Source organism: Triturus cristatus, chromosome 3_2 (assembly GCF_964204655.1).
Source record: "Triturus cristatus chromosome 3_2, aTriCri1.1, whole genome shotgun sequence".
NCBI lineage: Eukaryota > Metazoa > Chordata > Amphibia > Caudata > Salamandridae > Triturus > Triturus cristatus.
Genome location: NC_140584.1, coordinates 893,494,749 through 893,520,921, shown reverse-complemented (window position 1 = coordinate 893,520,921; position 26,173 = coordinate 893,494,749). Strand labels below are relative to the sequence as shown.

At 49.5% G+C, this 26,173-nt stretch overlaps 1 protein-coding gene across 1 annotated transcript in view; it reads right to left on the bottom strand.

Moving 5' to 3' along the window:
- P2RX5 (purinergic receptor P2X 5) overlaps positions 1-26,173 on the bottom strand; it is a 505,454-nt gene that overhangs the window by 123,253 nt on the left and 356,028 nt on the right. Inside the window, exon 7 of the mRNA XM_085649317.1 lies at positions 20,590-20,728. Coding sequence (XP_085505443.1) covers positions 20,590-20,728 — 139 coding nt within the window. The remainder of the gene's footprint in view (positions 1-20,589; positions 20,729-26,173) is intronic.

Here is a 26,173-nt window from a genome sequence, read left to right as displayed (position 1 = left end):
CGTAGTCACCCTAACACTTTCTAGGACCAGCATAAGGGATGTCCCCAGCTCAGTTGATTCGGACCATTAGTTGCTTGTTAATACACTGCTTTTATAATGGTCTTTCACCTTAGCGGTGGTTTATGGATAAATGTGCTCCTCAAAATATTCTGCAGTGCATGCCCAGAGGGGTTTGGTTGTAATTTTGTTAAAATGTAACTGTTTTTAGATCAAATTGAAATGTTATTTGTGCAGACTAAAGTGTAATGTGCTTACTTTAGTGTTTCTTTTGTTGTAAATAAATAAAGGCAGCACACAAATCGGCAAGTTATCTGGACATAAATAAAAATTTCTTTCAGAATGCATTCCTACATTTTATTTGAAAGAAGATATTGACGCTGCATGTGTGCACGCTGTACTTACTTTGATCACTAGGTGGCACTGTGTCGAAGTACAGCTGCTATTCTTAGCGGAGATCTCGGAGGCATGTGGTGGTGATCAGTGTCAGAGAGGAAGTGAATACAAAATGGTGGTCGACAATAGTTATACGTTTTGACTAAGGTAAGTTTTTTTTTTGCAAGAAAATATGTTTGGAAGATCATTTTTTTTTTTTTTCAAAACCTTTATTTGAAACAGTGGTTATGTACAATCATGGGCCTACAACCACAGAGGCCGGCTGCTAATGTGCAGGAAGAAGAGGCAATACTGCGGACAAATGAGCAGCTTGCACCGATTGCGACTAAACTGCCCACACCAAGACTCAATGCTACAAAAAGGCTTTGAATTGATATTTTACAAAACAAAACACACAAAAACAAAACCAAAACCAGGCATGAAAACTATATAGGCAGGAACTTGCTCTCCCATGGGGGGGGGGGGGGGGGGGGGGGGTGACGTAGACCCTGTGTAGTATCTTTAACTGCACAAATCTGAGGCGGGCGGGAATGGCCACCTCTCTCGGCGAGGCTACAGCCGCAACCCAATCCTCGTCGTCCAACTCTAGGCCATCTGCGACCCATACTTCTCGCAGGTGGGTGAGGAGGTCAGCGCGAGCATTAATCATCTTTTTGTAAATCAGGGAAATGGTGCTATCGGGCAAGTAACCATCAAGTATACGGTCTTCCAGAGGTGAGGCCTCAGGGATAGCAGCCGGGTCCGGAAAGGCAGAGAGCAGGGCGTGGCGAATCTGCGCGTAGCGAAAAAATTCCCTGTCGCTCAGGCTATATTCGGCCCGAAGGGCATCGAACGTTTTGAAGGCGCCCTTCGCCCAAAGATCCCCGACTCGGCTAATACCAATCGTGTCCCACTTCTCGAACCCCTTTGTGCGCCACAGCCCGCCCAAATCCTCAGAGGCATACAGCGGAGTCGCCCGAGTCAGGCGACCCTTCCAGCCCATAGCGGCAGTGGCGCCGTGCCACGCACGGACAGTGTTGTTCGTGGGGCCCGTGAGTTGAGCACGTCCCTTTTTGGAGGAAAGCATTCGATTGAAATCCCCACCCGGCAACAGTAGCTTATCCATCTCATACGCGGGGTTCAAAGCCGGGCCATACGTCCCATGGTTCACTGCCACCAGCTGGGACGCCCAGTAATACCGTCTGATATCAGGAAGAGCTATGCCACCATCGTACCATGGAAGACTGAGCTTAGGAAGGGCGATGCGTGGTCTCCCATCCCACACCAGTTGTCGCTGCAGGCTTTCCACCTCCCGAAAATATCGTGCAGGCACCACGTTCATCGTATTCTGTAGAGCATACAAAAACCGTGGCAGAGACATCATTTTAAATAATGCCGCTCTGCCCAGCGGCGATAACGGAAGCCTCCGCCACCGGACTACGTCCGCCCGAAGCCGCTGAAGCGGCGGCAGCAGGTTCAGAGAATAACGATCCGCTGAACTCAGGGAGACGTGGATGCCCAAATATTTAAATCCAGCCTGAGAGATTTGGATCGGACAGCCGCGAGGGAGAAGAGGGGGGTCGCCTACCAACACATACACACAGGACTTAGCCCAATTAATAACAAGCCCAGAATTGCGGCCGAAGGAGGTCAAGACATCTAACATCACCATCAGTGATTTCCGCGGCGAGGTGAGGTAGAGCAAAATGTCATCCGCGTAGAGTGATACGCGATCTTCGAACGTCGGGGTCCACCGGATACCCGACATAGAAGGCTCCCACCTCAGCCATGCCGCTAGGGGTTCTAGCGCAAGAGCGAAAAGAAGTGGGGACAAGGGACAACCCTGGCGGGTGCCCCTCCCGAGCACAAAGGGGGCAGACACCCTACCATTCACCACCACCTGCGCCAACGGCTCCACATACAATAATTTCACCCATTTAATGAATCCGGGTCCAAAACCAAACTTGGCCAGTGCTGCCCAAAGATACGACCACTCCAGCGTGTCGAACGCCATCGTGGCGTCCAAGGACGCCAAGACGGTGGGCTCCTGGATACAGTCGACCCTTGCGAGGACTCCATGCAGGCGCCGCAGGTTCAACGCGGTGTTGCGATGCGGAATAAAGCCAGACTGATCCGGATGAACCAGGTCTCCAATGACAGTAATCAGGCGATTCGCCAGGACCTTCGCAAGAATTTTGGGTTCGGCATTCAGGAGTGAGATAGGCCTATACGATGCGCAGCTGTCCCGAGGCTTCCCCTCTTTGTGGAGAACCACAATAGTTGCAAGCCGTTGGTCCAGTGACAGGGAGCCCACCCTAAGCGATGCATTAAACATCGCCCGGAGATGAGGCGCCAGTGCCTCAGGGCGAAGCTTGTATAACTCGATCGGCAGACCATTCGGGCCCAGAGCCTTTCCGGAGCGGAGTGCGCGAATTGCCAGTGCTATCTCATCATTCATCAACGCCGCGTCCATCAAGTCTCTGTCGGAGACGGAGAGGCTTGGCAGCGTGATATCTCGTAACAATAGGCGAGAGTCGTCCTCCGGCCGATCCGAAACCGACGTATAGACGTCACGCAGATGGTCTGCAAAGCAAGTGACTATCTCCCCGGGATCTGTGACCTGCTCACCGTCAGCACGCACAATCACCGGAACCACACGATTCACTCTTTCGCTCCTTTCCAGCCACGCAATCAATTTACCAGCCTTGTCACCCACATCATACAAGCGCCCCTGCTGTTCCCGACTAGCGAGCTGCGCAGCATTCGTAACCAGTGCTCTGTAGTCCGACTGCTTAAGACTAAGGGCATGAAGTTTCTCCCTCGTGATTCCCCGCCCAAGATCCCCTTCCATGTTAGTAATGTCTGACTCTAGGCGTGCTACCTCTTCGTTTTTTCGCTTTTTAGCAAGGGAGATCAGGGATAGCGCCTGCCCACGAATCACCACCTTAAAGGCCTCCCACAATGTCAGGGCTGACGCGACGGAACCCTGGTTTTCCGTGAAAAACCGGTCTAGGGACTTCACCAATTGGGCGCGAACTGTAGGGTCACGGAGATACCAGGGGTTAATCGGTGCCACCCTCCCCCCAGCCCCCGCGGCAATGTCCAAACGGAGCAGTACCGGGGAGTGATCTGAGATGCCACGAGCAAGATGTTTAACGTCTCCAATCAGTGGGGCTTGGGCGGCCGGCATCAGTACATAATCCAATCTAGACAGGGAGCCATGGGCCCCAGAGTGAAACGTAAACTGAGCAAACCCCGGGTGCATCATTCGCCAACAGTCAACCAGTCCCATAGTGTCAATGAAGCCACTCAACCAAGAATGCGCCCCCGGGAGGTCTCTGGGCGGGTGACGATCCTCTCTACCGGACACAACAGAGTTAAAATCCCCACCAACCAGCAACAGGCCCTCAGGGAGCCCAAGCAGTAGGCCTCCCAAATCTGCGTAGGTGGTAGTCTGCAACCCAGGGGGGATGTACACTGAAACCAAAACTAAAGTTCTACCCTCCCACCGGCCAACCAGCACGACGTAACGCCCCCGGTCATCGTGTTTCACCTCATCAATTTCCAGCGGGAGAGAGGCTCGGACCAGAATGCCTACCCCTCTGGACCCAGTAGTAAAGCCAGAATGGGCCACCAACCGATACCCCCGTCTATTCAAAGCCTGACAAGAGTTGCCCACCAAATGCGTCTCTTGCAAGAAGACGATATCAGGAGAGAGACGTTTCAAATATTGTAACACCACCCCTCGCTTGACACGATCCCCCAAACCATTGACATTCCACGTTAAGACTCAATCAATCAATCAATCAAAGACATTTATAGAGCGCACTACCTACCCATAGGGTCTCAAGGCGCTTGGGGGGGGGGGGGGGTGCCGCTACTGCTCGAACAGCCAGGTCTTGAGCTTCTTCCTGAAGGAGAGGTGGTCTTGGGTCAGGCGCAGGTCGGCCGGGAGGGAGTTCCAGGTCTTGGCGGCCAGGTAGGAGAAGGACCTTCCTCCTGTAGTGGTTCTGCGGATGCGTGGGATGGCGGCGAGGGCGTGGCTGGCAGATCGGAGGTAGCGTTTGGGAGCGTAGAAGTTGATGCGGTTGTTGAGGTAGCTCGGGCCTTGATCGTGGAGAGCTTTGTGTGCGTGGGTAAGGAGACGGAAGGTGATTCTCTTGTTGACCGGGAGCCAGTGCAGGTCTCTAAGGTGTCCGGAGATGTGGCTGTGTCGTGGGATGTCGAGGATGAGTCTGGCTGAGGCGTTCTGGATGCGCTGGAGTCTCTTCTGGATCTTGGCGGTGGTTCCGGCGTAGAGTGCGTTGCCATAGTCCAGTCGGCTGGTGACGAGGGCCTGGGTGACGGTCTTCCTGGTCTCCGTGGGGATCCACCAGAAGATCTTCCGAAGCATGCGCAGGATGTTGAAGCACGACGAGGAGACGGCGTTGACTTGCCTGGTCATGGAGAGGGAGGAGTCCAGGATGAAGCCCAGGTTGCGTGCGTGGTTCGTCGGTTTGGGTGCGGTGCCCAGGGCGGGGGGCCACCAGGAGTCGTCCCAGGCGGAGGGCGAGGAGCCCAGGATGAGGACCTCCGTCTTGTCTGAGTTCAGTTTCAGGCGGCTCGTCGTCATCCACTCGGCTACCTCTTTCATCCCTTCGTGCAGGTTGGCTCTGGCGGTGGCGGGGTCGTTGGTCAGGGAGAGGATCAGCTGGGTGTCGTCGGCGTAGGAGATTATGTTGAGGTTGTGTTGGCGTGCGATGGCCGCGAGGGGGCTTATGTAGACGTTGAAGAGAGTAGGGCTCAGCGAGGATCCTTGAGGGACGCCGCAGATGACTTCGGTGGCCTCTGACTTGTACGGTGGTAGGCGGACTCTCTGTGTTCTTCCGTCGAGGAAGGAGACGATCCATTCCAGTGCCTTCTCCTGGATTCCGACGTTGCTGAGGCGCTGCACTAGGGTGCGGTGGCAGACCGTGTCGAAAGCCGCGGAGAGGTCTAGGAGGATGAGGGCCGCTGTTTCTCCGTTGTCCATCAGGGCTCGGATGTCGTCGGTGGCGGCGATGAGGGCGGTCTCGGTGCTGTGGTTGGCACGGAATCCGGACTGCGATGGGTCGAGGGATCCATTCGTCTCGAGGAAGGCGGCCAGCTGTTTGTTGACGGTCTTCTCGATGACTTTGGCTGGAAACGGGAGTAGAGAGATGGGGCGGTAATTCTTGAGTTCGGTGGGGTCTGCTGTAGGTTTCTTGAGTAGAGCGCTGAGTTCGGCGTGCTTCCAGCTCTCGGGGAAGGTGGCGGTGTCGAATGAGGTGTTGATAATGTCCCGCAGGTGGGGTGCGATGACAGCGTCGGCTTTGTTGAAGGCGTGGTGAGGGCAGGGGTCGGTCGGAGATCCGGAGTGGATGGAGTTCATCATGCGGACGGTGTCTTCGGTGTTGACCGGGGTCCAGGCGCGGAGGGTGGTGGTGGGCGGCTTTGCTGCGGTCGTGGCGTGCGCCGGTTGAGTGCTGAAGGTGTTGTGTATGTCCGCGATCTTGTTGTGGAAGTAGGAGGCGAGGGAGTTGCAGAGGTCTTGCGATGGGGTGATGTCGTTGTTGCCGGCGTTGGGGTTGGAGAGCTCTTTCACGATGTTGAAGAGTTCCTTGCAGTTGTGTGCGTTGTTGTCCAGTCGGTTCTTGAAAGCCGTTTTCTTGGCGGTGCGGATCAGTTGGTGGTGTTTCCGGGTGGCGAGCTTGAGGGTGGTCCTGTTGTCCGGCGTGGGTTGCTTTCTCCAGGCTTTCTCGAGGGCTCGGCAGTTCTTCTTGGAGCTCTTGAGTTCGTCGGTGAACCATGGGGCTCTCTTACTGCCGGGTCTGCTGGGCGGGATCCTCAGAGGGGCGAGTTCGTCTGCGCATTTGCTGATCCACTTCGAGAGGTTGTCAGCGGCCTGGCTGGGGTTCGCTGAGCTGGTCGGAGGGTGCTGGCTCAGGGAAGCGGTGAGCTGGTCGGCTGTGATCTTGTTCCAGCTTCTTCGGGCAGCCTGTTGCTGGTGGTGGTGGGTCGTCGTTCTTCTGAAGGTGAAGTGGATGCATCTGTGGTCCGTCCAGTGGAGTTCTGTGGCGTGGCTGAGGGTGATGTCTTTGCTGGATGAGAAGATGGCGTCGAGTGTGTGTCCGGCGAGGTGGGTGGGGGTGGACACCAGCTGCTTGAGTCCAAGGTTGGCGAGGTTGTCGAGCAGGGTGCTGGTGTTGCAGTCGTTGTTGTTCTCTAGGTGGAAGTTGAAGTCTCCCAGGAGGATGTAGTCGGCGGAGGGGAGGGCGTGCGGGCTGACGAAGTCGGCGATGTCCTCGCTGAATTGAGTGCGTGGTCCCGGAGGTCGGTAGATCAGGGTGCCTCTGAGGGTGGTCTTCGGGTCGGTGTGGATCTGGAAATGTAGGTGTTCGGCGGAGGGTGGGGTGTTGTCGGTGCTGGTCGTGATGCGGATGGTGTTCCTGTGGATGATGGCGATGCCACCTCCCACCTGGTTGGCGTTGCGGTCCCTCCGGGTGATCTTGTAGCCTTCTGGGATGGCGATGGCGATGTCGGGCGCTGAGGAGGCGTTCATCCAGGTCTCCGTGATGAAGGCAACGTCAGGGGCTGTGGTGTCTAGGAGGTTCCAGAGTTCGATGGCGTGTCTGTGGACGGAGCGGGTGTTGAGCAGGATGCACTTGAGGTGGTTGCTGCTGGTGTTCGGCTTGGCAGGTGCTGGTGTCGGGCAGGTCCGGATGCAGGTGAACTTGCAGGTGTTGCAGCTGAAGGGTCCGTGGACGCGTCGTGGGGTGGCTTGGTAGCATCCCGGGACTCGGCCGGTGTTGAGTGCGATGAGGGTGGCGGCGGTGTACGTCAGGCGGGTCGGTCGGGGTCCTCGAGGGCCAGGGGTCCTGGCACTGGGCGCGGTCCAGGCGCGGACGGGCGCAGACGGGCTTACCTTTGGCGCGCCTTCGGCGCACAATCGGCGCGCCCGCTGCGCGTGACCACTGCGCGTTCGCACGGTCGCCATATATGGCAAAGTGCGCGGGGGGGCGGAGCAGCTGGGAGGCGGGAGCGGGGAGAGTACAGAAGGGAAAAGGGGCGGGGTTAGCGGCGGTGGCGGGAAGCGGGGAAGGAGTACGAAGGGCGGCGAGACAAGGGGCAAACCGGAAGGAAAACGCTAATACGATCGGAAAAATTCTAAACTGGCACTAAGGAACGACAAAGCAAAACAATGAAAACAATAACAGAGTTACACCAGGGGGCAAACAGGAAGGAAAACGCTAATACGATCGGAGAAAAACTAAACAGGCACTAAGGAACGACAAAAACAAAAACAATGAAAACAATAACAGAGTTACACCAGCAGGCGAGCACGGACCACGCCGCTCGAAGGAGGGGGCGTGGTCACGCGGCAGCAGCGAGGCAGGCAACGGGCAGGCAAGGCAAGGGGGCACACGCAGCAGCTGGTGGCCGTGCGGCGCGGGGGTGTCCTACAACTAGGTCTTGCAGCCCCCTACCCCCCATCCCAACCACAGCGATCCCCCCAACCCCCACAAGAGCAAAAAACAGAACATCGATCACCTGGTTTAAAACTAACCTGAAACAACAACAACCCCCCCACCACCACCCCCCCAACTCTCATAACACACCCCCCCACCCTGCACCCCTGCACTAGAACATCTAGCCACCCCAACTCACAGTGTGCCTGTCGCCCCGCCATAACCCTAGTCTACGAAAAGAAAGAAAACTCCCCCGGAGGAGGAAGAGTCTCACCATGTACCCCGCAGCCCCCAAACACAGAAGGAAGGGCAATAAAGTCCCATGTATTAGGGCACCCCCGACCAGAGTTAGAGTTCAAAGCAGGATTGACCAGGGACAATAGTTCAGTAGTTCACGGGTGCTCCACCGAGCCACCCCCATCATCCTCAGTCCGCTCATCTCCCCCGCGCCGACGGGGCAATGTATCAATCCATTCCTCCACCGCATCAGGCCGGTCGAAAAAGTGGGTTCGGTCCTCCCATTCAACCCGAAGCTTGGCCGGAAAAAGCATGGCGTACTTCAGGCCCATGTCCCTTAAACGCCGTTTCACAGTCAGAAACCCCATGCGCTGTTTTTGGACCATCTGAGTAAAGTCAGGATAAAAGCTAACGTCAACATTCTCATACTTCAGTGGGCCATTGACGCGGGAGGTCTGTAGGATGGAGTCACGGTCCCTAAAGTTGAAGATCCTGGCGATGATGGGACGTGGTGGGGCCCCCGGCTTCGGTCGACCCCCTGGAACTCTGTGGGCCCGCTCCACCATGAAGTATTTACTGAGACCCTGGTGGTTCAGGATCAAGTCCTCCACAAACAGATCCACCGACCCATCCTCCGACCTCTCCGGCACCCCTACAATGCGCACGTTGTTTCGTCGTGCCCGACCTTCAAAATCCTCCAACCGTTTGACCGAGAGGTCCGTGAGGGCCCGCAGACTGTGTAGCTCCGTCTGCATATCAGTTACATCTTTCGTGAGGCCCGAGGTCGTGAGAGCAAGTGAATTGACCCTGTCGCTGGTTTTCGAAAGGTCTGTTCTGAGTAGGTTGACATCTATTGCGACAGTGTCCAGCTTGTGGGCCAGAGAGTCAAACCGCTGGCCAACCGATTCCTTCATGGCGTCGATGGCACCCATGACATCATGAAGTGTCAGCTCTGCCGAGGATGGAAGTCCCTCTCGAGCCACCTCTGTGGGCCCACTCGGACCGGGAGACCCCCCATGTTATTCATTTGCACATAGCCACCTCTCCGGGTAGCCTTGGGCCTCAGCTTGTCCCCGTCTATTCGGGCCGCCATTCCACGTCAGGGGAAACCCGCCACCGGGTGCCCGTATATTGCAGTGGTTCTCTGGGGGGGGCACTCCGCACTCAGTGGTAGACAGCTCCCACCACAGATCGCGCTCACCGGCCCCTGGGCTGCTCAGATGTGTAGCTTCCACTGGCACCCGCCCTCCGCGGCACTGAGGAGAGACAAAAGTGAAAGTGAAACCCGGGGTGCACGGGTCAGCACGAAGCTCCGGATCCGTTGTTGTTCAATTGGGGCACGGGGAAGATGCCAACCCAAGCCCGGGGCAGCGCCGCGGAGCAGGCCCCTCTCCCAAAAGTCGAAAAAGTAGACTTCCCAAAGTCCGATTTGGATTTTGAAAACCGGGGTGTCTTCAGCGTAGGTTCGCCCGTAGTATTTCTTCAAAAGGTCAGGATGAAATCCAGGATAATCGTGGGAGGCTGCGTGAGTCTCGGGAGCTCTGTGCCTACGCGTCCATCATGGTTGCGCGCTAGGCTCCTCCCCGATCATTTTTTAAATGTAATTCAAACATGACAGAACAATAGTTTTTAAAGTGTGCTTTACTGTAATGTTCTTTGTTACATGAAAATAACATTGACTGTTTGCATTCAGGAACGTTGGAGAGTATTACTACACAGTAAGTGCCTGATTACGAGTTTGGCGGTGCGGGAGCAGACTGCCATGCTGGCGGTCTGCTCCCGCACCACCAAACCTATGTGTCAACAGCCTGCCACGTTACGAGTTCCCTCCTATCAAGAGGGCTTTATTTTGGAAGTCCCAAGTGGTGCCTCTGAAAATGGGCACCACAATCGGATCACCAAAAACAGTTCCTGCACAGCATGGACTGTAATATCCATGTCATGCAGAATCTGGGGTGCATGCACACAGGTGGTGCTCCCTTCTATGCAGCCCCATGCCATATGGGAGACAGTGGGTCCTGTAGGGCCCCCTTTGTTTCAGGAGTGACAGCCTTTTCATGGAGTAAAGACCTTTATGTGTCTGCTGGCAGCCCTGAAGCTAGTATTATGCATGGCGGTGCTGGAGCGGTGCCACCAGCATATTGCTGAGCCCATGACCTCCGCACCACTGCCAGGGAATGGCGATTCTCTGGCATTTGTGGCGGTGCAATGACAGACCGACCGCCCAAGTTGCAATTGGACGGTCAGACCACCGGTGCGGTGGTGGCTGCACTGCCACCGCCGCGCCCCTGCGAGTCTGATGGTCCTCGAACTGCCAGACTCATAATTAGTAGGCCTGGGCAAAAATTTCGTTCCGTTCGTGGAAATTGCGATAATTTGACATTTTCGCGTTCCGCGGAGAGAGCGAAAATGTCAAAATTTCCGCTTTCCGCAGCTTGGCGATAATTTGTTTCTTGCTCGCGCTGTAAAATAATACATTCTCGTGCGCGCGCGATCGCCTTACCTGAATCCCTGCGTTCGCCGACAAGTTTTCTTGATCCGGTCGCGTTCTCCATGAGATGTTGGATTGTTTTTAGCCATTTGCGCTGTCTCGCGACAGTTAGCGCCCGCAGTGACGTCATGCGTCGCGCGATCACGTCTTTCTTCTCGCGATCATGCACCGCGAGACAACTCAAAACAAGATGGCCGCGCCTGCGAGCAACCACATGGGTAAGTTGGCGACCCGCAACCATGCAGAAAATCTCGCGAACATGCGGGAAAAAAAAATCCGCATCTTCGCGATAATTCCGCTTGTTTGCGATAATTTTAAACATTTTCGCGATAATTTGTGAAAGTGGATTTCGCAAATTCCGCCCACCCCTAATAATTAGGCCCTAAGGTAGGACACCGCATATGCGTGCTTGGCAGAAACTTTACAACTGTCCTTTTTAACTAATTTATGCATTTCCTCAAAGTGGATACCTTCTTTGGCTCATTAGTAAATTTCCCACATGTGAAATGGTAAGTAAAATGTTTTCTTAAATGCACATTCATTTTCAACAATTACTGCCGTTTATTACCATTTGTCATTGTAATGTTAATCGGTCTAAACATACACATTAGCATGATGTGCGTTGTTCCTGAATTTTCAAAGCTTCTGTGTGTGATGGAGTGAGTTTTCTATCCGCCCTAGAAACTGGTGTGGTAATGTCAGCCTCGTTGTTATGCTTTTGTTGTACAGCTCTTTTCCATTCTGACGCCAATGAAAGAAAAAACTTTGACAAAACAGTTTACCTTGATTTTGCATCAGTTTTAGAAATGGATCAGTGGTAACATTTTATATGTGACATCTTCACATCTTTTTAGCCAACATCACTTTGCATGCTGAGATATTTGAGGGCATGTTAGAAAGCAAAAATAGAAATCCCAGGACCCAACATGTTGTTGAATGAAAATGCAGGGCCAGTTGATGATTTTGTATGACATGGAGCCACTTTGTCTTGGTATAAGAAGCAAACTAAAATGCTGTTTGTGTTTTTCTATTTTTGTTTTCACACCAGTAATATTTTATTTTTGTTTTGCACTTTATCACTATTGTGGCGTGAAAGTAATATTTTGCCCATGATAACAACCCCCCACAGATCACCTCCCAATATTTTCGCATTTTTCAGCTGGACAAGTTACACTGAGATGGCTTACTGCATTGCTCTAACTCTGATCTTTTCAGAATCGTTTTCAGAATCATTCATCAGGTAAGTGGGCAGGAGAGCAGCAATGGCCTTTCAAGTGCGGATCCCATCCCACTGCCAATGTGCTAGCATTATCAATTTTCTAAAGCAAGAGGGTCTCCTAACAAAACTTTACCCCAAAGTAGATTTTTTTTAAAAATTCTTTTTATTGCATATAATATAAGAATAACAATTTGACAGTTCAGGACCAAAACGTGACATTTTCTGGGCTCCACACACCATCTGGTTCAACAATTATCCGTACAGACACATTCCACATTTTGTTATCATAGTGATGGCAATACATTTCTACATTTCTGACATTCACCCTGAGTCCACAGAAGACCCCTCGGGGGCGGATCACAAACGTTCCCTCTGTAGGTGTTCCACTTACCCCATATTCTTTCCCACTTCTTGGGGTATCCCCGATGGATGTACGCCGCCCTTTCAGCCACCATTGCCCATCCATGTCCCTTTTCCACTCTTGATAAATCGGAGCTGATTGCGCCCCCAAATGCTTGGCTATGTTCCGTTTTGCCAGCATCATTCCTAATGTCTCCCAGTTTTGATCTGCCTGGTTGAGATCTGTTGGGTCCCATATGTTAAGAATACACCTCTTGGGCCCCGGGTGATTGCCACTCCACCTACTTGTGTAAGTACACTGATAATGCTTTCCAAGTACGACATTATTATTGGGCATTCCCACAGTATATGATAGACGGTACCTTCCCTACCGCATTGCCTAAGGCAAAGTCGGTTTTCAGTTTTTCCTATATTGTGAAGGGTTACTCTAGTATAGTAAATACGATGGAGTATTTTCAGTTGCACTAATCTCAGTTTGGAGGATATTGCCACCTCCCGAGGGGACACTATGGTCTCCTGCCCTTCAGTCTCGTCTAAGTCCCCCACCTCCTGTTGCCATTTTTTCTGGAGGCCTAATGTGGGATCGGGTAGGTTGTTGAGTATTTAGCGATATGTAAGGGAGATAGCCTTTTTACCTATTTGCTCTGTGAGCAGCCTATCCTCCAACAGGGAGGCTTCTGGGAGGACAGTTCCTGGTGGGATGGCTTTCTGAAGTGCATGTTTAATTTGTATATATCGAAACCGTTCTATGGGTGCCATCTCGTATCGTTCTTGGAGTTTTAAAAAGGGAACTACTTCCCCCTTCTGCCAAAGGTCCCCCACCGTTGAGATTCTGATGGGTAAAGCCCTTACTGGTACCCAGTCTGCCTAATCGCTGAGTTTCCCAGAGAGGAGTCATTTGTGTTATCCGGTTGTCCCATCCCAACTGTTTGAGTGCCTTGTGCCAAATGTGTATTGTGTGTACTGTGGGTCCGTTAGTGATGTCTTTCGAGTTTTATTATATAGATGCCTCATTACTCGTTCCACCCCTAAGTTAATCCTGTCAGCGCGTAATGCAGGGTCCGTTTGTGGGTCATGAAGCCATTGTTTAACCACAATCAGCTGTGAGGACCAGCAGTAGAGTTGCATATTTGGGAGGGCAATTCCACCGTCGTACACACCCTTTATCAATTTCTTCATGGCAATGCGAGCCGGTTTGCCATCCCAGACAGAGCAGAGTAGTTACCTCTGCTTCAATTGCCCTAAAATAAGACGCGGAGACCAGGAACAGGGTGTTTTGAAGGGTGTACAGGAATCTCGGGAGTGCCATCATTTTAAAAAGTGCCGCCCTCCCGAGCAAGGTCAGCAGTAGAGAGCACCCGTGTCTCGTGTCCCGGCGAAGTCTTTGCAGGGGGTGCCATGAGGTTTTTTTCCAGAAAAGTTTCTGGTAGTGTAGTGACATGAATGTCCCAGTACTTAAAGCAGCCCGCTGTGATTTGTAGTGTGCATCCCCTTCACAACTGTGGTGGAGGACCGCGTAAGAAGTACAGGATTTATTTGGCCTAGTTAATGGTGTATACAGAAAATTTGCCGTATTCTGCACAGATGTCTAGGAGACAGGCAATGGAGCGTCTAGGGGAGGCCACATAAAGTAATATTTCATCAGAGTATACGGAGATGCGATCTTCCCACCCTTCCGCCCATTTGAGGCCACGAATGATAGGGTCCCACATTATCCAAGCTGCCAGCGGTCCTAAGACTAATGCAAATAAAAGTGGCGATAGAGGGCAGCCTTGACGTGTGCCACGGCCCAGGGGGAAATTAGCTGAAATGTGTCCATTGACCACCACATGTGCCCGGGGTTTCGTGTACAGCAGCTGAATCCATGTGCAAAATTTAGGTCCGAAGACCATGTGCTTCAGGACGGCAAACAAGAAGGCCATCCCACCATGTCAAAAGCCATGCGTGCGTCCAGAGAGAGAATGGCTGCTGGCTCTTGGATCGTCGGAGTGGGAGCGAGTACGCTATGCAGACGGCGCAGGTTGAGTGCTGTGTTCCTACCTGGCATGAAGCCGGATTGATCTGGATGGTTCAGCTTGGCCAGATGGGGTGTGACTCTGGCCGCTAGGGTTTTAGCTAGTAATTTGGCTTCTGCGTTAAGCAGGAAAATCGTCCAATACGATGCACAGTTTGTGGCGGGCTTACCGGGTTTGTGAATGGATATTATCGTCGCTATACGTTGATCTCAGGGGAGCTCTCCAAGCTTTAGGCTGTCTTCATACATCTTCAATAAATACAGAGTTATTTCCATAGCCTTTTTTTTGTACAATTCAATCGGTATACCATTAGGACCGATGGCCTTCCCTGACTGTATAGAACCTATGGCCAACGCTAACTCGTCTGTGGTAAGGTCTGTTTCAAGATTGCGGACTTCTTCTGGCATACGAGTGGGCATGGTGATGTCTTTAAGAAATGCCTGTGCCTTCCTGAATGTGGTAGTGGCTTCCGGAGTGTATATGGTCTCGTAGTGTGCTGCTTGCGCGTTAGCTATTTTCTGGGGGTCGGTTATGGGGTCACCTTCATTCGGCTTCAACTGTGATACCCATCGATCAACGCACTCCCTTTTATCCAGCCAAGCCAGAATCTTCCCCTCCTTGTCACCTACTTCATATATTTTATGTTGGGTGTTCAACAATTTAGACTTCCCGACCTCCCATAACTATTCCCTGTAACCCTGTTTTTTAAAAGAATGTTATGGGGGGGGTGTCTGCGGTGGGGTTCAGGGCATGCGCTATCTCGGCTTGGCTCGTCTCTTGTTCTAAGGCTGCTACTTGTTTTTCCCATTCTTTTTTGTGGCCGGTTATCGCCGAAAGGGCCTGTCTTTGGAGAACCGTCTTATACGCTTCCCATAGAATTGCTGGAGAGGCCACCGTGTGGTCGTTCTCTTGGAAGTAATGTTTCGCGGTTGCTCTGAGAAGTTTCCCAATTTTAGGATTTTTTAGGAATCTCGGATATATAAGGAAGGTTTGGCGCGGAATTTTAGCTGGGCACATATACTTCACCACGACTGGGGAATGGTCGGAAATACCTCTGGGTAGGTGGTTCGCTCCCTCCAGCCTCCCAAGACTATATGCCAGCACAAGTATGTAATCTATCCTAGATAGGCTATTGTGCACCCCCGAATGAAATGTATATTGCCGTTCTGAAGGAAATTTGTACTGCCACACATCTATGAGGCCCAGTGCTTCAAGGAACTCGGCGAGGCGGGAGCTTACCCCACGCTGTTCCCTAGGTGGCATACGGTCAAGCCTATCACTAATTGTGGCATTAAAATCTCCGCCTTTAAGGAGCTCTCCCTCAGGGAGTGTGAGGAGGAATGCGCTGAGTGCCGGAAGAGCTAGCGTGTGACGTGCCGTGGGATATACACCCGAACAATATTATATATCCGTCCTTCCCATTGGCATGTAACTGCTTTGAAACATCCCTTGTCTTCCGTCCATGTTTGCAAAACTATGATTGAGAACTGTTTGAGAATTAGGATGCCCACTCCTCGGGAGCCAGACATGAACTCCGAGTGTGCCACCATGCGGTAACCCCACCTGTCCAAAGTTGTGCATGTATTACCCACCAAATGCGTTTCCTGAAGAAGGGCCACCGCTGGCGAATGCCATTTCAAATATTGTAAAACCAGACCTCTTTTTATTTAATCCCCCAGCCCATTGACATTCCATGATACAATCGTCAAGGGGGGACCATCTGCTATGGGCACTGGTGTATTAGCGGTTGCCCCGTCTTCCTGTATTTTATCCCTCTTCATAACTCGTGAGTGCCAAAGGGGAATTGCAAATGTTCTGTGCGGGAAGTCCATTGCACGAATAGTAAGTCCTGACCGTCAAGTGAGCAATACAAAAAATACATAATAACATAACATCCAAAACTTTTATCCCTGTGTCCACCCTCCCCTCTCCCCCTCCCTGCCTCCCTGCATGTCGGACTTAGAACTACCCGCCACCCCAACTGCGTAGAGTGCTTAATTCCCATCCCTTGTACCTGTATGGGGGTAGATTCGTCCGTTAACCCCACCAAGCATCCCATGCCTGCGGTGAAAGGTGTTGGCATAGTCTAGTACTTAGTGTGTTACCCTGGAAGGAGGGAAGCAATCTTATGTGCCAAACCTGTCCTTGGCACCCTTAAGCTATAAAGTTGTTTTGTCTTCTCGTCGCCTTGTCAGTGTATGAGACCGCCGAATTGACACTGGGGTGTGTATTCACAGACTACTAATGTTCATTGGCATGAGTGTGTCCACTGTGTGAAGTCGCCACGGTTATTCCCACCAGTGCGTCAACTTGAGCCGATGGTCCTTGCCTGTTGGCGGTGTCATGCTTCTCCACTGGCATGCAATACGTTGTCTTGCCCTCCTGTCGCTCCTTGTTCCATCAGAAGTTTGCCTTGGGACCGCTGTGTCCCTCTCCTGCCGGTTCGTCTCGAGCCTGGGACTTGGCGCCAGCAATCAAGCCACTCTTTGGCCTCGTCATGTTTCGTAAAGAACCATGTATTTCCCTCCACCTCCACTCGAAGTCTCACTTGGAATAGCATTGAGTATTTGAGTTCATGGTCACGGAGCTCCTTTTTTATCTCAAACAATCTGCGACATTGCTTTGATACTGCGGCCGTATAGTCTGGGAAAATTGCAATGGTACTATTGTCTATGCGGAGTGGGGGGGCAACAAGGGCGTCCTGCAGAATCGAATCGCAGTCTTGAAAGTTAAAAATATGGGCCAGGGTAGGTCGGGAGGGCCTGGTCTGGGCTTGCCCCCGGCACTCGATGTGCCCTCTCCACAGATTAATAGTTGGACAGACCCCGTGGCTGTAGGTGGTTCAGGACTAAGTTTTCTACGAAGAGGTCGAGTGGGGCCCCCTTTGTCGTTTCTGGCACGCCAATAATCCCAAAGTAGATATAGCTGATCCGACAATCAACACACTCTAGGTAAGTGGGTTACTCAATTTGATACAAATATAATTTTGTTACTTGCAGTCATAAGTTGCAGTTCTTCTAATATAGCACAGTGAGGTACAAATTGGTATCAGAGCTGCATGCAAGCTGTAAGGCATGAGTTTAGAACCTCATTTTTCTCTCAATTTTCTGTTATTCTAAGGTGGCTAACAAGAGTTCCTTTGGGTCGTAACATAGTCTTATCAGTAAGGACCACCCCAGCAACTTTGTGTTTCATATGACCATGGACTCTTCACTAATAACGCCTGGATGATGTTTGACTACTATACCTTGCAGCTCTCTTTGTATTATGAAACATTATCTGCATATTGATTTAAACATTTGAATGCTTTGTTATCTCTTTATACTGTGTGTCTGATGTAAAGTGCTTTGACTCCCTACATTGGGATGAGAAGCACTGTTAAAGAGTGAAATAAAAGAAATAGTGACTGTTATTTAAGTCAATGTATGTGTATTACTCGTATACACAGGTACACCTGCCATTCTTAAATATCTCAACATATAGGGGTTAAACGACAAAAAAATCTGCCTCCGAATCGTAGTTTCTCTTTCGTACATGTGAAGAGATAACTTACTCTGGGCCTTTCTTTACCTGCATTGCCATGTATGTGTTAGGCTCTGGATAGCTCCTAGCCAGGATGACACTAGAAAAAAGGAGGGCTCAAGGCTCTTAAGTCAAGCATTTGTTTTGGGCCGAGGTGGAAGTGGAAATAAGAGAGCACCCTTACCACATGTAGGTTGCTGCCCTGAACAGAAAGTAGACAATGAGTGGGCACTGCTGAATGTGTACCACTGTCAGCAAATTACACTGGGACAAATACAACGTATTTCAACCAGGATCTGGTCCAATCTGCCAACCTGCCGGATTTGGCTGGATCCCTCTCATTTCCTGCACTGACAATAATACATGACTGGTGTGATTTCTCTACTTTATATGAGGTGATACACACATCACAACTCCCAAGTGCCCGCATGTTATATGATACTTTCAACCAGAGAAGCCCTTTTAGTCAGCACCACTTCGCCTGCTGGGACAGTTAAGCTTTCAGAGAAAAACTGTAGGCCCTATTATCAAAAAACTTGTGAAAGTATGGGCTAAGAGTTGAACCCTCGCCTGATTGCACTTTTAAGAGTGTTTCATTTACAAACATTCCCAGAAGTGCATTAGAAAGGCCGTGCCAGGAATAGTTTTTCACAAAGACTTTTGAAAATATCATGAACATTTCCTGAGTTCTCCACAGTGGAGAACTCTGCAGAAGGGAATTGAAGCTGCCTGTGAAAATGCACATTTTTTTCCGTATGGGAAAATAAATCCCACGAGGAATGCCTTCTCCTAAAACCCCTTCACAAAAGTGGAGCTACTCCATCCCATGGCTTGAGTATATTTTCAGCCATTATAAGGGTGGGAAAGGGGGAGGAGGAGTTTAGCAACCTACATGTTTGTTGGTGTTCCCAAACTTCCAAGTCAAACAACACTTTGGAACACCCAGTTCCATCCCTTGAGTGGGACGTGTAGGTTAATAGCGTCAAATGGAAGAATGGAGCAGGCATAGCATCAGGCTATTTCAAAGTTTCTCAGATGCGGCAAGATACGCCAGCATCTTCGTTTCCTTATCTTCAGATCAACCCCTGCTGTCCACTCATGGATGGCTTCACCCCTTACTAAATAAGGTTACCAGATGACTCCATGTCAACAAGAACGGAACGTCCAGTTCTGTGTTTTCATTTATCATCGAAGTGCTTTGTACAACAAAACAAAACACGCCTGAAGATGATATGTAAGACCAAAGACCAGGACTGGAAGATCACATCCATGGTGACATGGACCCGTCAGGTATTTACCGCCTTAGTTCTATGCCCATAGTGCCAGCTTCACTTTTGTTTCTAAATTCCTCCCATTGGCGTTCCCCTGTTTCACTGTGTTTTTTCCTACACCCCATTCTTGAAGTCCATTTTAAATAGTTGGCTCTTGTTTTGTCTTCTCTTTAGACCATGTCTTTGCATCTACGATTGGAGTTTCCATTACAGTGAGATAATTAAAACATAGCCTGAGTTGCAATAATTCACTGAGACTTGAGAGTCAGTGGACCCTCATTTGGTGCCACACCTGCTGTCTACTTAATTTTGGTTATTTGTTCTGTTAGCAGCCGTTTTTCACCCACCGTGCCTTCATAGCAGGAGCCACTGTTGTGAAACACTGGCTGACAGCCACTGACTCACCTCTCATGACACTGCATTACCTAACGCTTCCTGACTGTGACTCTGTCCAGTGAGCCACTGACATCACTGATGCCCGGCTGGCAGGCTTATGGCTCCTTGTGCTCACCCACTGACTCCATCCCCTGTGCCTCCTGACTGACCCAATATCAGAAGTTTCCATGATGTACTTGTTGTGTGCATGGAGCGTGATCGTCACAAGTGCGATCTCTGTTGCTGCTCGTCACTATCTCGCTCTATGGCAAGTTCTCTTATGTGGCATCTTTTAAATGTATAGAATCTCGGGGGAGTTATCTTTTGGGGGATTGTTGGGCATTCTGACTTGGACTCCTACTGGATAACATGCAATAAACTATTCCTCAGACTCAACTCTCCAATTTGTGGATTTGTTACTTCCTACAATACTGGGACACATACGGCTATCAGGAAAGCTTTTCTGTAGTTTTGAACAATCCTCATTGCTTTAGTTGGACGGCACCACTGGAAATGATGGTGCAGTGACAACTTTGGGTAGGGTAGTTGGCCAAGCGCCATCTTTGGTGATGCCTCACCCACACAGAGCTATCAGGCTCCAGGGACCTCTGAAGTCTGGATGCTTCACACCAAAACACGAATCCACAGAAATGTTAGATAATAACACACACAAAAGTTGTGAAGGGTAAAGTGTTCTGTCTGCAGAAACTCAGAACTGGCGTAGTCAAAATATTCTATTTTAAACAAATAAATAGAATGTACATAATGGCTTTGGATCATTCTCCTTAAACATTGCTTTAAGATTCACATATTGGATCAACCCAGAAGAGTATTTCACTCTCACAGCCATGCTATTGGGAGCATTAGTTAACACCCAAGACCTGTTTCCATTATAATGCATGCTTGATGTGCATTATTGTTCAAGCCTTTCGTTTTCTGATCGTTTTACAAGACGTTTTGCTACATTGCTCTTGATGGAGACACTACAAACATCTAAGGACTTCTAAATACAGAGGAAAAGTAGTTACGTTAATTTTCCTAAGTGTCATTCAGATAAATATGTAAGATGTGTTGCTTCAATAATTTTAACATATATTTTAACAAGATGTTTTACATGTAAAATATGAATTATGGTGCTCAAATATTGTCCAACTGCTAATCTGACCTGACACACACCTTTAATGTTTCATAAAAATATAATTTCAACTGAAAATACATTTTGACCGTTCAGGATGGCCACAGAATGTTTTCATGCCCGTACCTCATACGCCATTTTCTGGAAGTTGCTTCCGGACCAGCTGACGATGTCACCCAGCTGGAATATGGGGCAGTAATGGTGCTCCTTGCTGTACCGACAGGTCTTGAGGTAGTTGTCGTTATTGGTGTTGAGCACATTTGTCCTATACAAAAAACATAGAGCAATCAGCAAAGATAGAAATATTTATTTCCTGAGGCATGATCAGTTTTCAGGATTCAGTTGCCCCCAGCCACAACCACTTACCATTAACCTTGAAGGATGGAGACAGCATGCATTAATAGCTTTTATGACTCAGTGCACATACGACCACATAAGGAGCATGACGCCGGATGCCACTCCATCCTCTAGATTTTTTGAGGTTCTGATCCCACGGTGGTCTACAGTCCTGCTTTTCTTATTAAATAGTACATATTACTGGCACTTTGAGGAACTAAAACACCAGTAGAAGAGAGAGCGTGGGTAAAGATGAAGAAGGTGGCACTGGTACCAGAGTAGATGTGGATGCAAGGAGGCAGGTGACAGTAGCCGAGGTGGAAGATACATAGGGTGACAGTGGAGTGATGTTAGACTTGGCATCCTTGGCATGGTTTTCGCCTACCTTTTTGCCTTCAGACCTCCTGTTTTTGCTGACCCTTTTTTATGCTGGTTTTTGGACTTTGCACACTTTACCACTGCAAACCAGTGCTAAAGTGTTTGTGATCTCTCCTTAAAAAATGATAGAGTGGCTTATACTCAATTGGCATATTTAATTTACTTGGAAGTCCCTTGTAAAGTGGCACTACCTGTTTCCCAGGACATGTGAATTAAATGCTACAAGTGGGCCTGCAACACAGATTGTGCCACCCGCTTAAGTAGCACTATAAACACATCTCAGGCCTGCCATTGCAGTCTGTGTGTGTGCAGTTTTAAACTGCCATTCCGACCTGGCAATGGTAAATGTTTTGCCAGGCCCAAACATTATTTTTTAATACATACAAGTCACCCCTAAGGTAGGCCCTTGGCAGGCCAAAGGGCAGGGTTCACTATAGTTAAATAGTTGAACATGTACTTTTGAGGTTTACATGTCCTGGTAGTGAAAGATTCTTAACTTTGTTTTTCTACTACAAGGCCTCCCTCTCCCATAGGATAACATTGGAGTTACCTTAATACATTGTATAATTTTTTTTTGTCTCTTTGTCTCTGGAATTGTAAAGTAAAATCCTAAATTATTGTAAAGTCGGATTTTAAATTACAATATTAGAAAGTTAGCATTTTCTTGTCTTAGCCTGCAGCCTGTCTGTGGGTCCCATGACTGGATGTAGTTGACAATTGGGCTTTGTGTATTCCTCCTAGACAACCACACACAATTGGGAGCTTAGGTTTGACTGGATGGGCCATTACTGACAGGATGGGATGGAGGAGCTAGACCCAGCCCCACTTACTCTTGAATAATCTTCTCCACACAAAGGGCTGCATACCACCTGTAGATAGTCTGTAGCCAGGAAGGCAGTGCAGCTGCGCATTTCAAAGTCATGCCTCCAGAAGCTTCTCCCCACGCCAGAAGCGCAACTGGGTATAAATACTGGGCCTCAGACACCAACTCTTCAGTAAACTTCTGGACCTGTGGATACTCTACCAGGAAAAAGTGCTTCTTTTCCGCTGAAATGATTGCCACTGTGCTGACCTGCTGCCTGCTGCCCTCTTGCTTGGGTGAGAGGAGAATTGGACCTGCAAGGGCTAGCCTGCTGGCTGCCTGATCTGACCCACAGGGACATAAAATGCTCCCCAACAACCTGCACCAGCTCCTCGGAACCAGTTGAAGTGAGGTCCTGGCCCCCAAGCAGTGCCCCTCAGGTCCAGGACCTCACAGAGCTGAGGTTTTGGGTTCTTCACAACTGCAAATGGGTCAGTTTGCACCAAGACCTCGCTGCTTGCATTGCGATTGAGCAAAAAGCTCCAGCAGCCGCCTCTTCACTCTCGAGCATCGGACCACTAGCGGGGACCACCAATGCAAAACTCCAGAGATGCCCGTCCATAATGACTTTAGGATCTTTGCACTCTGCCGGCAGCCTCCTGCGATGCTCTCCCTGCTCCTCGCAGCTCCTTCCACCATGAACACGACTCTTGCCATATTTGAGAAGATACACTTCAGCGGGTCTAACCTGGTGACTGTAGCTGACTTGTGCTCCATTGCGGTCGGTCTGAAAGTGTGACTTTGACCTGTCCCTGAGTGACTACATAGCCATGGTTGGCGCTTGTGCTTTTTGGTGCTATTTTTCACTAAAATCATAACTCTGGTTCTATTGATTAGATTTTTGTTGGTTTGGTCTTGTTTTATTTACTAAAGTCTGCTCTATTTCTCCAAACGGGTGTGGGATTCTTTTGTGATGTATTTTCACTCTGTTGCATTTTTCACAAATATTTTACACATTGTCTCTAAGTTAAGCCTGGCTGCTCTGTGCCAAGCTACCAGGGACTTGAGCACAGGTTAATTTAGGGTTTGCTTGTGACTTCAACCTGAGAAGAATAGTGGTTGCTGCTTGAACAGAGCTCACACCCCGGTCAACCAGTAACCCACTGTTTCACAGGTGAGGATTGAGAAGGATCCTGATGGTTCACGAAGGATGCATTGAAGGAATAAATGAGAAGATGGTCCTGGAGGATGAACATGTTTGAGACTGGTAGAGGGAGTCAAATACTGGGGATTTGAGGCAATGGTGGTGTATGGAAAATTGCACTAGAAATATGTTACAGGCCCAGTGAGGCTAGTATTAGATACTGATACTAGTAGGGGTCCGAGGTACACAGAGGCACAAACTAGGCATTCGAATTAGTGATAGCCAAATTGCTTAAGAGAGCCTTCTCTCTCTCCCTCTCTCATTTCCATCCCCTCTCTTTGACTGGCTTCTTCTCTTGGTATACATGGCAGGACATTTTTGAAAATACATGCATGATACATACAATCAGCCCTAATTGTATGACACACATGAGATACAGTAACTAAACAGAGTGCATGAGATCGCCATATTATTTTAACAACAGGTTGACTGTCATCACACTAACAAAAAGTATAGGATCCCAGTGGAGAGGACTCTTTCAATCTGTTGCTCAGGGAACTACATGTAGAGATTAGCATTGCAAGGCCATCCAGCCTCGCATAAAACAAATTTGGAAGGAAGGAGGAAGCAAGGTTGGATTCATTTGCTTGCCTTGCCTTTTGCCTGACCCATTGTTCGTTCCAGACAGTGCAGGTATGAAAGATTGCAAAGCAACTCCTCCTCCCCTCTCAACAGAGAATCACTGGAGAGAAGGGTGTAAAGTGACATAAGATTTTGGGCGGAGCACAGACAAAAAGACTGATTGCTTGATGGGATATGCCCGGAATGACATTATCTGACTACAGACCAGAGAGCTTTCTAAAATATTCAGGGATGAGTATTGTCTAGCATGGTTTATTTAGGACAAATACTAATCAATGAGTCAATACAGTTGCCCAGAGGCTTGAAATACAACTATATATAGGTGTTAGTTAGTGATTAGATTATTTAAATACAGGTTGTAGGGATGTGTGATGTAAAATGCTTTGAGTTTTTCTGATGTACGTATTCTACATAATGACTGCTAAGATTATTATAATGGTTTCCATCATTCTGATACACACGGTTTATGTGCTGATTATACTTAATAAGTAATCTTTTGTTATAAAATACTAGCAACTTTGTGTGTCTAATATTTCTTGATTCTGAAGCAGGGGTGGCTCCTCTGCTATAGCAGAGGAGCATCACCCCACTGCTGCTACTGATTTAATTATCATTTTCTTTTTCACTGCTGCCTCTGCTATGTAGCTGAGTTGTGAGGCAGGGCGGGGCCAGGCCATCCTCTTGAGCTTCAGGAAAAGGAGTTGTGGGAACAACTAAGTGAACATGATAGTTTGGCCAGCTGTTTTAGGCCTGTCAAACCGTCATGCACAGTTAGCATTTCTCCACCCAGCTGTGTTGTACAGCCGGGTGGCGAAAAGCCACACGCTCCCAGGCACTGTCTGAGTAACAAGCCAGGCTGCTCAGACCAATCCCAGTGCTGATCCTAGCATTGTATAGAACTGGAGAGTGAGTGTGCTGTGACTGTTCATTGAGGGCAAGTGTGCCTGCAATGCTACATTACATTGATACCATGGCTTCCATTTTGGGAACCCCAGGCATACCTGGTCAAGACATGAGGAGTGGAGGAATCCTCTCAGACAGATTTTTGTTTTGCTGCATTCCTGTGAGCAGTGTGGGAAACACTGGAGGAAGGGAACCTCTATTTACACTTCAAAAAGTTGCTCTTTGATTCTGTGGTAGATCACACGGCAGGGGCTTGGCCACATCTTAATAAGAAGATGGGGCTGATAAGGGAATCATTAATCCTTGGGCTGGAAGCCTAGAATTAACCTTTTGATACACATATCACTGTGGCTGACATCCAGGTGTGAACTGTGGTCACCCCCATTTGTGTTGTGGGTCAATCAGCTTTTGAGTCTTGCCTGCTGTGACAGACATCTTTCAAGGAGAGAGAAGAAAAGAGAAGATTACCGTTCAAAAGAAGCAGAACCCCATCATAAAACTTCAACGACTCAGACCCTAAATCACATTTCGGGGTCTGGAATGGGTCTATAAGAACGGGATATTGAGACGCCAAACTTTGTCATCTGCTAAGCAGCCAGAAGGGCTGTGTGAGGAGGAAAGCTCTGCAAGACATCTGCCTGTGACCAGGACAGAGGGCAAAGGCCAGCTAGTCTCTCTGATGGATGAGGGGACATCACCCAGGAAAACCAAATCCACCAGCCTTGGATCCTGGAACACCAATGCATTCCTGCTTGCCAAGACCAGTGTGCTCTGTGAGGTAGAGGAAAGCACTGGAGTGAGAAAGGTCCAGTCGAGAGCCCTACTGTGAGAACTTCCTGTGTCAGGTGTGAGGATTTGGGTGTGGACTGATTGGGCTTTAGCGTGTGTGCGGGAGTGTCGGTTCACCGACCCCCATATGCCAGGAGAGGGCTGCCGTTGATTGAGCCATGAGATAACTTCTAAGTTAAGCCTGACTGCTTTTGTGCTGAGGGTTAAGCACAGGTTAATTTAGTGACTTTTGTGGTTCCTCCTGACAAGAATTGTGGTTGTTGCCTGAGTGGGGCTTCCACTCTCCTCAAACAGTAACCTAATTTCTTACACTCTCTGATGCTCAAGCAGCAAGAGGAAACATTGGATCAAAGTCCTTTGGCTTCAGTGGGCTTCTGGAAAATATTCTGACAATCACAACTGGTTGAATGACTCCACCGTCCCCTTTTGCAAAGCATGTTTCGCAGATTGCATGAGGAGGCCTTAAAGCTTCTTATAAAAGACGTCTCCGTGTCTTTCCTTAGTATGACTATTTTCCGGCCTATAACAGACAAGAAAATTGAGAGATGGTAAAATGGAAGCATACAAAGTATGGAGATCTACCTAAATGCACTGGAAGATGCAGAATCTAAAATGGACTCTATTTTGTTTCAAACTTAGGGGCATATCAGCAAGGGCCTGCGATAATTAGCGCTGAGCGCTTTTAGCGCTAGGATAATTATCGCAGGCTAACGCTG